We start from the raw sequence: 13,234 nt of genomic DNA, 5'->3' as shown, positions 1-13,234 counted from the left end.
TACTGATGCGTGCGATTTTAGCACGGGTCCAAAGTCGTTGGATCTTGATGTTGGATTTGGGCTAATTGAGCAAAAGAACTTGAGAAAAAGGACCTACAAAAGAATATGTTAGCACTCCGATGCTTAAGTTAGTCCCGAATTTAAGAATAAATAAATGTAGAGATAAATTATACCAATAAATTGTGATAAAAAACAAGAATTTCATAAGCAAAAATGTGAGTTGAAAGTGAGAGAGAGATCTTAAGAGAGTTTTCAGATTGTTGAAGGGGATCTACTGAGGGGTGCCACCTATATTTATAGTGGAGGAGTTTCGCAGGGACTCTAGAGAGAGTTGTGCATCCAAGAAGGAAGGTGGGATTCTGGTGGATAAGGTCGTACCTTATCCCCTTCTTGAGCAGCACGTCTTCGGATGAGGAAGGACTCCCTCTTCGTGAAGACTCTTGCCTTGCGAGGAATCCTCTTAGGCTGAGGAGTCCAGTTTCTTGAGTGGACCTCCCTTCCCTCGAGTTAGCCTTGGAAGGGGGCAATAGGCCTTCGTACTAGGCCCTTTCTTGGACCAAGCTTGGTGAGGCAGGCTTCTCTCTTTGACAGACTCTGGTGTGGTGGGCTTTCTCTTAGGCTGAGCCTAGTGGGCCTCCTTCTTGAGCTGAACCTGCAGCAAGGGACTCCCTTCTTAGGCTAAGCCCGACACTTTTGGGCAAACTACCTCCATCATGGGCTAACAAGCCTGACTTGGGCTTTGCATTTCTACTTAGGTTAATCGCTTTCAGGCCACATCCATCACTTACGGTCATCGTGCCCCTTCTCTTCTCCTCTTTTAATGGTGAGCCTCTACCCTCCGAACGTCCCTATCCTAGTTTCCCCGTTGCCCTAGAAGTCTCCCTAAGCCCCCCAACTATCTCAATGTTTGTACATATTGCCACCCAGGTGACAATAGTAATTTCTAAAGAAAGATTCAAGATACGTCTTAATTTTTTCTATGTGCTCCTTTTATATGCTTTATATCCAGCCTTCACATCCTCTAGTTGTCTTTTGAGACCTATAATTTCAGTTAATTGCTCAAGGATGAGATCCTTTTGCTAGTAGATGATGGTCCAATCTTTGCATTCATTTCTATTTCTCTCATAGAGAACTCTATTATGGTTAGCCAATATATCTAGGACAACTTCATCGGGGACACTCCCAATCCCCTAGTCTTCAGACTATGGTGATAAGTGATGGGAGGATTATGCTACCTTACGATTATAGAATCCCCAAACGGATTAACAAAATTCTCACGCCTGACATTTGGTACATTACTTCCTGTTGACCCCATCCTGCAAATAGATACTCTTAGCACCAAATTTAACCAAAAAGTGCACAAAATCAATCCCTAAGACATACATGTGAAACCTAGTCTACCAAAACCCACATGCCAAAATATAACTTCACCATTTGAAACCTAGGCTCTAATACCACCTTTATCACACCCCAAGGCCTGGACAACACACACTTTCCTACCTTAGGACGCGACGTGTATGTGTACGATCTATTGAGATCCATCCTAGAGAGCCATGAACCCAACCACATTCAAAGGAAGATCAAATTCAATGCTAAAGAAAAAGGTTCCATAAGTAATTACACATTAAGAGTAGGTAACAAAAATACATAATTACATGTACATGTAAAAAAAGTATTTTTACAAACTTTAGGAGTAACGCTCTTACTCATAGTCACACCCGTGACTCGATGCAAAATTAGGAGGATGCTATTGATAGTGTCAGGTAATTATCCATTACTTTATGTGTCCACCTGGTTTGGAGGAGGAAATAATACAAAATATATAAGCAAAGTCTTAGTGAGGTCGGTGATAGGGTGCAAGAGCATTAAAACGGTAGCAAATAATATAAAAAAATTGTTTATAAAAAAAACTTTTACCGCTTGCTTGCAAAGCCTATTTAAAGTAACATGTATGAAACCAAAAGGATAGATAATTCAAGAGGTGCCAAAAGCTTGTGAAGAACCAGATCAGGCAAATATCCCCTTTTGACTCCCAAAAGACCATTTGCTATATTATCCTTCAAGTAGGGAGTGACCCTGTGACTGCTTAGAAATGCCAATCACAGCCATAGACAATCTTCAGCCTATTTGTGTTAAGACTACCAAATTGAAACTAGGGATCAAAGCTTCTATTGGTAACCCCATGCAACTTCAACGTGCCCCACAAACCGTCCAGCCTAGGGCTCAATGACCACATTATATTGAAAACCAATAATAATATCGTATAGGAGAGCAGATAAGCATGCCATGATACTCCTTACTTAAAGATAAACTTTACTTGCAAGCAATATAAAAACATCATGAAGATGAAATAAAACGATCTAACCGTCATTGAATCAAATAAAGTAAAATGTGAATTTTCTACAGAATTTCATTTCATTTGTTTGAAAAAAATGATGGGGATAATTCGAGATATAATCACCTTCAAAATATATAAAATTACAATGATAATAATTAATACTCCTCCAGATTTTGCAAATACTAGTACAATTGGTTAGCGACACACAAAGTAGAGTTCCAAATGCTAGTTAGCTCTGGTTCACGGTTGTCCTTATGTGGAAATATTACCAGTTCGAACATAATTAAATATTCGAATAATTAAATCTCAACTAGGATAGAATAATTAAATCTATGTTGTTTGAAATATTATCGTGACACTCAATTGCTTATACTCTTTTAACTAGGTAGATGCTAATATTTTTGTATAATCATTAATATTTTTATCAATATTTAAGGGATAAAACAATTATCCCTTAAATCCTAGTATTAATTTCATATTATTCTAACTATCACAAATATACACAAGTATTTGAATAAGTTAAGTAAATAATTTAATTAACAGTAATATTTTGTCTATTTAGCAATTTAATAGGATAGCCACAACTAATACTACTTATAATCAATTAACTTGGTAAATAAAACTAATACACAATTACGCCTCCTTTCTTCAGGTGATTAACTATGATATTACCCTTAATAACTCTTTATTTTTTGTTTATTTCTTTTTGAACCAGTCCTCAAGCTCGCAATTGTAGAGGGCTAAGAGGCCAAGGAAGGAGGCTGAAGGGTTTGTGTAAGGGAGCGGTTGTTAGGCTAACGAGGAGGAAGACTGAAGGGATGGGGTGGAAGGGCGGCAGTAATATGGCTCTAAGTGGTCGGTGCGGAAAAGGTGGAGGGGCACTATGGATGGGGGATGAGGGGGCGGTGTTGGGTGGGTGAAGGAGCTATGGGGAGAGGGACTAGTTTTGGGGATGGGAGGGCATAATAGAGGCTCAAGGGGCTTACGGGGGGAAGGTACGGGTAACTTTTGTTGAATGGGAGAAAGATCATGTAACTTATATGTTATTTAACTTTATTTATAAATATCTATATATTATATTGTAACAAAAAGAAAATTAATGTCAAAAAAAATTGTCAAGAATATTTTAGAAAAATTCAAATTAATCCACAATTTAATTTCAAATTATAGTCCAAAATAAACAATATATCATTTGTTCGTCTGAGTGTCTTTGTTCGTATGATTTCGTGGCCGTCATTTTTCGTCTAAGTGTTGTTGTTCGTCTGAGTTGCTGGATTGTTTGTTGAGTGTTGTTGTTCGTTTGAATTCACTACTGCGCGTGGTTTTTATCTGATTTTTCTGTTGATTTGGTTGGTCTCGTCGTGTTCATCTCACCATCGCTGAGTTTTTTCTCGTTGTTGGTTCGCTGGTGGTTTCACCAGTGGTTTCGTCCGAGCTGATTGTGTGCTGACTAGGCACTGACTGTGTGCTGATTGGACATCTAACTGTGTACTGACTAGGCATTATTTGAGCTCTGACTGGGAGGTTGGTTGCTGCTAACTGGGCATACTAGGTATTGACTGGGTTGGACTAGGGTTTGACTGGACCCATTTGGGGGTTTGATTGCCCATTTGAGGGTTTCACTACCCATTTGGGGTTTGACTGGCCCTGAACAATTGGAGGATGTCTGCTGCGACAGGGGGCTCGTCGCCCCCGTTGCGTTCTTATCAAGATGTTGTTGTTGATGCAGTTGTGCGTCCACCGCTGCCACCGATATCATTTCATACAACTTTATTTCACCCGATGGGTATTCTCACACGAGATCAAGGGATGAAGGTGTTGCGTTTTTCTTCCGACCAAATTGCCAAATTATATCTTCCATTCCGTTATGCCTTGGTGGGGAAACTTTGTCATTGTTATCCGTCCATGCAAAATGTCCATCATTGGATGCTTGCCCAAGGATTCTGTGGTGATTTCTCTATAGGGGCTATTAATGTCAGGCATGTTTTGTCAAGTTTGCGCTTGAGGAGGACTATACGAAGCTTTGGATTAAATCAATTTGGTTTGTGGAAGGCTTCCCTATGCGTGTATTTAAATAGACACCAACGTTCAATCCAAGGGAGGAATTGTCGACAATTCCAATGTGGGTTCGCTTGCCGGAATTGCCGATCCAGTTCTTTGTTCAAGACGCCTTGTTTAGTATTGCTCGTTTGTTGGGGACACCTCTCTGGACGGAAGTCTCTACTGCCACATTGGTTCGTCCTAGTGTGGCGCGCGTATGTGTTGAAATTAATCTTCTGGAGCCGCTGCAAACAAAGATTGGCCTAGGATTTGGACTGAGGTTATTATCCAACCGGTGATTTATGAATGACTTCCTAAATACTGTGGGACTTGCAAGCACTTGGGACACGATGAGGATGAGTGCTATGAGAAGCATAAGTCAAAGGCCCATGTTTGACTAGTTGATAGGGATGGTCAAAGGCTGCTTGTTCCTAATGATGAGGATCTTCGTTGTGAAGTTGGATGCGCAACGAGCACAGAGGGACTTGAGAGATCGACATAAAGGTAAACATGTTGTTTTTTAAGATAGTACAGCCCGATCACGCCTTGGGCTAGTACTACTGGTCCGAAGGGGGCAGAGGATGGAATACATGAAGGTGTGGTCCATAATGATGTGTCCAAAACTGTCGTGGAAGAGGTGGTGTGTTCACTGAATGTTGTGAATGGAGGAACGACGGAACTTAGTCATGTCTCACATACTACACTGACGGATGACCATTCTAGGAGTGGGATGGAGACGGCGGTACTGGCGATGGTGCCTAAGTTGCTGGAGTTGTGGAAGAATGTGGTAGTTACCAGATACAAAGGCACAACACTAAATTTTTATTGTTTTCCTTTTTCTTTTTTTGGACCAAGGAATAATACAACATATTTTTGGTCGGTGGTCCGTCTGAGACGAGGCCGGAAGTTAAGCAGGCAGGTGCATATGCTGTGCCAGCACCACAGATAGCAGATGTGCCTTGTGAGCTGCTAGGGTGTGTGGTTAATACATCGGATTAGGAGTTGCCTAGTTGTGCTACAGTTATAGACGACGAGGTCTTGGGCCCGACAGGAGAGGGTGTGCTTCAGATGGATGAGGTGGATGTGCTAGGACGTTGGCACGTCACCGTCGAGGTCGGTCCATGGGAGACGCGCCTACGGACCATTCTGCTTCGTCGAATCACGAAAAGGCAGTTTCCCCATCCCGTTGAATTGTCACAAGGAGTATTGTATGGTCTACTCTTCCTTGATCGATGAGAGACTTATTAATGTATGTGGATTAGGAATAATCCTATACAGAGAAATTTGAATCGGGTCAGAAAGCAGCATCATCTGGATTTCCTGGCTATAATGGGGCCTATGATCTCTCTAGAGGGGAGGTTTATGGTGAGGCGGCAGGGTTTTCTGGAGGTGGTCTAAATCGTGTGAATCAGATATGATTTTTCTGCGGCCCGGAGGTGAAGTGTCCAATCTTGCTAGATTATGAGCAGTTTTTGCACCTCCAATTGGAATCAAATAAGTGGCCAAAGTCGTTCTTTGTGACAGTGATATATGCTAAATGTGATGTGGTTGAGCAGCGTGGTCTTCCGGATGCCCTTCGGACGATTTCTATAGGTTCTTCGCCTTGGCTTGTGGATGGGGACTTTAATGTTGTCCTCTACCCAGATGAGCGGTCGGGGGGTGTTGCCCCGAGTAGTATTGCAATGTCGAATTTTCATGACGCTATTGCGTACTGTGGTCTTACTGATGCCGACTTTACTGGGAGCCTTTACACCTGGTATAGTTGTCGGTTGCGACAATGTCTGGATCGGGTCCTAGTGACTAATAACTGGATGGATGTATTTTCGAAAATACGGGTTACTCATCTAGAGCTCTCCAAATCGGATCATCGAGGATTGGTGGTTGCTGCGGAGACTATTTTGACGCAAAAGGCGTCATCTTTTCGGTTTCAGCACATGTGAATCACGCACCCGGGATTTCTTGAGCTTGTTCATCGGAATTGGCAATATCCGATGATCGGGAGTGGTATGGTTCGGCTTCAGTAAAAATAAACTTGCCTGAAGCACTGTCTGAAAGAATGGAACAAGATAGTCTTTGGAAAAGTGTTCGATAGGGTTGTAGCGGCGGACGAGACCTCAAAGAGGCTGATGAGGCATATGATCTTAAGCCTTGTGATCGCATGCTCATGGAGCGGAGTCGGTGTTCGGCAGCATTGGTTCGCTTGTTGACCCAGGAGGAGGCCTTTTGGAAACAAAAGCAAACATCAAATGGGTCAAATGGGTTAAAGATGGGGAGCAGAACATGAGATACGTCCACTCTTTAATGAAGAAGAGGAGGTTTCGTGGTACGATCTTTGAGATACAGCATGAGGGGGATGTTTTAACTAATCCGATGGCAATGAAGAGGCTGGCGACCTCTTTCTTTGAGCAGCTCCTATTAATAGAGCCGGTGGTTCTCGACGAGATAGATCGAGATTGCCTAGAGGATGGCCTGACAGATGAGGATAGGTATTTCTTGTTTGCCATGCTAACAATGGAAGAGGTTCGAGAGGTAGTTTTCTGCATTGAGCCAAAGAGTGTTGCAGGGCTAGATGGATTTGGGGCGATTTTTTATCACACCTACTGGAATATCGTTTCAGAGGATGTTTATGTGCAATGACTAAGTTTTTATGTGGCATAGCGATGCCAAAGAGTTTCACTGCTACTACTATCTCTCTTATACCAAAGACTACCAGCCTAGCTTCCTAGAGTGAGTACCAGCCGATAAGTTTGTCTAATATTACGAATAAGATCTGCACGAAGCTGATGACCATCAGGCTTGGGAATGTCTTGTCGAAGGTGTTATCCCCATCCCAAAGTGGGTTTGTCCCGAGCGGTAGTTGAGTGATAATGTCCTTTTGGCAAAAGAGTTGGTTCACTCACTAGAGTCTCGACGGCCAGAGGCGAATGTAATCTTTAAGCTTGATATAGCCAAGGCCTATGACCGGGTCAACTGGGAGTTCCATTTTCAAGTTTTGAGACTGAAGGGCTTCCCACAGCGTTGGATTGACTTGGTGGTTAATGCTGTCTCAAACTGTTGGGTTTTGGTCCTTATGAACGGAGAGCACGCTGGATTCTTTCTTTCGATATGCAGCCTACGACAAGGTGACCCTTTATCCCCAGCACTATTTGTGCTTGCTGCTGATTACTTATCTCGAGACTGGATAAGTTTTTTGCGGCACACCCAACGATGTATTACCAATCATCGAATCGGGTTCAGGTGTCCCACCTAGCGTATGCCGATGATATGTTGATCTTTACTAACATCTCCCGTGAACACATGGAGTTACTCCGCGATTTTCTACATGTATATGAGCGGGTGTCAGGACAGCTGATAAATAGCACAAATAGTTCTTTTATTATCGATCGGTAGGTGTTGTCGTCATAGTTACAGGAGGTGCAGCAGGTTATGGGTTACTAGCTGAAATATCTCCCAGTCACATATTTGGGAGTCCCTCTATACAAGGGCAATAGGAAGGCATGCTTCTTTGATTCGCACATCTCCCGATCACGTGACATGCTACAGGGGTGGGCAATGATGAATCTATCCCATGGAGGGAAGCTGGCCTTGATTTGATGTGCGTTGCAGGCCACGCCCTTACATCTGCTTCAAGTAATTCATCCGCCTAAGTCTGTCTTGATAACCATTGCCCGCATATTCAATGGTTTCTTTTGGGGCTCGTACAATGGTAGGTGGCATATTCATTGATTTTCATGGGACAATTGTGAGACCGCAGCCAGTAACGGGACTTTTTCCACGACAACCGGCTTCTCCTCGGCAGCAACTTTTTACAGATATATGACAACATTCCTCGCAACCAACGATGTCCATCTTCTTATGGCAGCTATTCCAGGACTAGATTCTAGTGGATGCAAGAATGAAGCGGAAGGGTTTTAGTTTCCAATCTAATTGTCAATGTTGCGATGTAGAGGAGACCATTTCGCATGTATTTGTTGAAGGTGCAACAATGCGGGATGTGTGGCAGCACTTTGCTAACATCTTTGGGCTTAGGCTTTGGGACCTTCTTCGTATGGTGCACTTCTGGCGTTACTCCACTCTGTTTTACTCGGATTTTCATATTCACACTTTGATACCATTTTTGATCCTATGGTCTATATGGACATAGTGGAATGGTGCAAAATATCGTGGGGTACAATTTACGGCCACAAGCATCATGTTTGAGGTTCATTGCCATCTCCGCATGTTGTATGCAACACGGATCTTGAAGAGCATAAAGTGGAAGGGAGACTTGCACCGAGCGTTGGCTATGGGCTCCTACTTCAGACTAATGGTGCCTCGGGTACCTAGAGTGGTGCGTTGGATTACCCCCTCTCCGGTATGGTTCAAGCTTACCTCGGATGTCTCCTCGCTTGGGAACCTTGAGCCGGCATCAGCAGCAGGTATTATTCAAGATGTTGTTGGACAGGTCCGACTAGCATACCAGTTTGCTTTGGGCACAGCCATTTGTGTGGTTTCAGAGCTTACTGTTGTCTGGTGTGGTTTGGAGCTTGCCCTGACCCACGATTTAGCCCCCATAGTGGTTGAGGTGGACGCTACCGTAGTTCTCCAACTCTTATAGTCACGAGCATCTGGGATGTGGGAAATGTAGCATTTGATCATGCGCATTGTGCAGCTCCAACAAGAATTAGGATCGAACATTCGACATATTTTTTGAGAGGCTAATGGAGCGGCTGATCATCTTGCGAAGGACGCTGCTTCCCTACAATTGGCTCGAATTTTGCATCAGGAGGACATTACGAGAGTACTACGAGGCATTGTCTGACTTGATAAATTGGGCACTCCCTATCTTCGCCGGTAAGCTTGTGTGACGTTTGGGATTGTCTTCTGATCTGGCATCGGGGGAGAGATTGCCAGGGGCACTACACAGCAGGTCCAACCACCACATAGGAGGGATGGGCACGGCTACAGGTAAAGATCTTTTTGTTTTCTAGCCTCAGATAGACCTTGTTTTTAGTTTTGTTCACTAATGTTGCAAATAGATAAGAAATTTTGTCTGTAAAGGGAGTAAGTACTCCTTATTTACTATTTTTCAATTGTATACACTATAATTTTTTTTTTTTAAGTTAATAAACAGGTAGGGGTCCGCCAAAACCCGGTCCAAGTACAACCAGCTTTTTGAGGGGAGAAAAAAAAACACAACACAAGCGGTTGCGGCCATGAAGGAGAAAAATAATAAAATTGAAAGAATGAAAGCAACAGCACTAATGAGGGAGATAAAATAATACAAGGGAAAGATTGATAACAAATAGCAATAATGGAGATGAGTGAGAGAGAAAAGTAATAGAAAGAAAAGAAAGAGAACATGAAAAGACAAGTACATTGTTGGGAACAATATAACCCTCCCACTTGGGGTATTATTGAGACATATGCAAATGGGTCCCACTATCAATATCTAAAAACAAATAATGTAACTTATACCTTTCGCCATTATGTTAAATTGTAGTAAAACGATAGTGTTTTGTTATTAAAGAATTCGATACGATGTCATTTTGAAGTCATACAACCTTAAAAACCCAAAAAAAAAAAAAAAGTTGTTGAGGAAAAACGTGTTCAATTGCTCCACCATAAAAGGTTTCCTTCCAAATGCTTTAAGAAAAACAACACAATTTTAAATTCAAAACACTCAAAATGAAGTCATCTTTACGTGAAAATAATGAATTACTGGAACAATTGATTACTTTGCAATCGTACTAGAGAAAACGACTTTATATATATATTAGTATGTTACGACGTCGTTTCATACGAGTGTGTTAGACCACATAACTATTCTAACATTTGACCTTGGTATATTTATAGTTTGTAATAATATATTTTATTGATTATGAAAAATTAACATTTAATAGAGTGATTTATCACAAAATTCAGAAAGCAAATTCTTTGGTTATTTCATGATTGATTGTGAAATAGTTTAGGGTTAATTAAGTCCCCTATGAGATCTGATATAATTATATATAAATTCTCTATAATTTACAAAAATATGTTTAACACTTATGAGATTTACTTTCATCTAACAAACAAGTTCCTTCATCAGTTAAAATTCACTAAATTTATTGATACTGATAAAAAAAATTTAGAAAAAAAATTTATATTAACTCCTGATTGACTTATTACTGATTTTATTATAAGTCAAATAAATTATTTTATGATCAAATTAATCTCACACACCTTCACCCATTAATACATGTGAAGAGGTATATCTTCACCGTTATAAGAGTAGTTTAGTTTAAAAAAAATTATTTGACTTGTAATAAATCAGTAATTGGTCAATTGAGGGTAAGTATCAATTTTCATTATGTGTTTTTCTGTTAATATCAACAAATTCAGTGAATTTTAATTAATGAATGGACTTATTTGTTAGAAGCAAATCTCAAGAATGCTAGATATAATTTTTCAAACTACTGAAAATTTATGTGTAATTACACCATACCTAAAGAGAGGGCAGTATAATTTTCCAGATAGTTTAAAATATGCACCTAATGTTTTCTTATGCTACATTTGAATGAAAGCATCTCTGAAAAGAATTTTAAATGACTATATATAAAAATAGTTTAAAATTTATCAAATTAAAATTAAAGAATTTGAAATCATACCACATTTGAATTGATAAATTCAGATTTGAGGGGAGATTTTGAGAAATAATTTTAAATGATTTTATTTTAGAAAATAAAAAATCCATCAATATTCAACTATAACATAATTTGAATTTAGAGAATGAATAATTTAAAATCATTTGAATTTACAATTATCCTAATATATTTATTAATAATATCAAATTCTTCGATCCAAATACAGCTTAAAAGAATTTGCTATTCGGGGTTTAAAATTTTGAACTCCAAATCCACAAATTCAAAGAATCTCTATAATCATAAAAAAATTTTAAAATACAAAAATATACAAGCTTGTCATAGCAATATCCTCTTATGTCACAAAATTCAGCATTAAATACCCTCTCCATTGACTAATTCATATGGACCCCTATAATTACACAAAACATACAAAAACAAGAAAAAGAAACATATAATTTAATCAAAATCAAAAAAGAAAATCAACTTATTGGTCCTTTTCTCATCTGTTTTCTAACACTTGTAATTAGAATCTAGCTACAGTGACAGCAATAAAACCTTATAGTCCGCTTCCAATCAAAGCTACACTTTCCGCCAATATTGACCAAATATAAGGTCAAATGCGGCCAAATTGTCTAAACCGGAGGCGGAGCCGTGTCTTTGGGAAAAAGACGGGTTTCATCTCCGGCATTAGCCTTAGGCTCCAAGCACTTGAACGACGGCATTTTCACCGGCGTTCTGCTGCCACTCCTCTTTGAGGTGGAACCTTCACCGGTTTCCGCCACCACCTTCGGTGATCTCATCGATAGCCCTCTAGCGAAAAAAACCCACCGATCCGATTTTACTTCTCGGTCGGATATCTCAATCTTGCGGTAGAATCTTCCAGCTCGGCTGCTTCCTTCTCCTCCTCCCCCGGTTCTGTACCCCCTTCTTGAACTACCTTCCCTAGCTAAAGTAGTGGCGGAGCTTCTAGTGCGATTCAACATAGCTCGGTCCATCACTTCCTTCCTTACTTCAGCGGGCAATCTTAGAGTGAACCGGTCAAGGTTTTCGCCTGGTTGAACCAATGAGTGCCCGGTGGAGTGCGACCTGAACTTACCAAAACCAAACATTCTTGGCCTCCGGATAGACCACGATCTTTGCGGCCGGCTCGGGTACTCAAAACTGACATGCCGGTTCACCGCACTCCCTTGTTCTTGTTGCTGATTATCATCTACTTGGACAACAATTTCCTCTCTTCTTGAATTGCAGCTTCCCACGTTACCATCACTCTCCTCGTTATTGCCGGTCGACTCAGGAACCTGAATCGGCTGCTCATCACCGGTCTGTGCAGCCAAATCAGCTCTACAAACCGGGCAGGTGACGTGAGATTCGAGCCACGCGTCGATGCAGTCGGGATGGAACACGTGATCGCACTTGGGTAGCAAACGCAGCGTCTCCTCCTCCTCAAATTCGTTGAGACACACCGCACACTCCAATGCCCCCTTCCCGATCTTGTGGTCCTTTACTTCCGCGTATGAGAAAGTGGGAAAGGTCGCTATGACAGAAGCGTCGAGCCCGCGTGCCGCGGTGGCTCGGCGGGCAGCAAGGGACAGCGCTCGGCGGACGCTGCCGGATGCACCGGATGCGTCGGAGCAGCGGCGGATGTAGATGGAGAAAAAACCCATAAAGAAGAGCGCCGCTATGAGGACAACTATGATCACGGCCATCGAAGGGCTGAACCTCGCGTACTGGTTGTTGTTGAGGTTCGGATCCGACTGAGCTCCAATAATGGTGATTCGTGGAAACAGAAAGAGGACGAGGAAGAGAGGAACGAGCCCATGTTGCTCTGCGGTTTTCATGCTATGAACTTGGAAAATCTTCATCAAAAACTATACATACATATATATATATATACTGAATTATTGCTTGATTAATGGCGTCGGAGAAGACATGTTGAAGAAGGTGGAAGGAATCTGCAGTGGCAGTGCAGTTGTGAATATATTCTTGAGAGAGGCAGAATAGGGAATAGGGATGGAAGGTGGGAGGAGGTTGCGTTTATTGAATGAAAAGACAGACGGAGCTCCTCACTTTCTTTCTTTTTTTACTTTTTATTTTTTCCTTTTCTTCTATCTGTCTCAATATTGTAAATTTTTTTTAATTTCTCATAAAATTTTAGGATTAAATTCATTTTACTATCAAGCACCGCTCTCTGATCAATTTGAGCCTATTTTTCAAAAACAATGATTAAAATGTCCCTCCTAATCAATTGGTC

The 13,234-nt window shown here is 41.2% G+C and overlaps 1 protein-coding gene across 1 annotated transcript; it reads right to left on the bottom strand.

The window, feature by feature from the left end:
- LOC105172329 (E3 ubiquitin-protein ligase ATL31-like) lies at window positions 11,261–13,013 on the bottom strand. Its single transcript, XM_011093711.2, has one exon. The coding sequence runs from the start codon at window positions 12,843–12,845 to the stop codon at window positions 11,616–11,618; it is 1,230 nt and encodes a 409-aa protein (XP_011092013.1). The 5' UTR covers window positions 12,846–13,013; the 3' UTR covers window positions 11,261–11,615.

The sequence above is a fragment of the Sesamum indicum genome, linkage group LG10, assembly GCF_000512975.1.
Source record: "Sesamum indicum cultivar Zhongzhi No. 13 linkage group LG10, S_indicum_v1.0, whole genome shotgun sequence".
Classification (NCBI taxonomy): domain Eukaryota; kingdom Viridiplantae; phylum Streptophyta; class Magnoliopsida; order Lamiales; family Pedaliaceae; genus Sesamum; species Sesamum indicum.
The sequence above is the reverse complement of the archived record's forward strand: the minus strand, read 5'-3'. Positions and strand labels throughout refer to the sequence as shown.

What these genes read in the sequence shown, in the direction of transcription:
- LOC105172329 (XM_011093711.2), bottom strand. Translation starts at nt 12,845, where the DNA reads ATGAAGATTTTCCAAGTTCATAGCATGAAAACCGCAGAGCAACATGGG.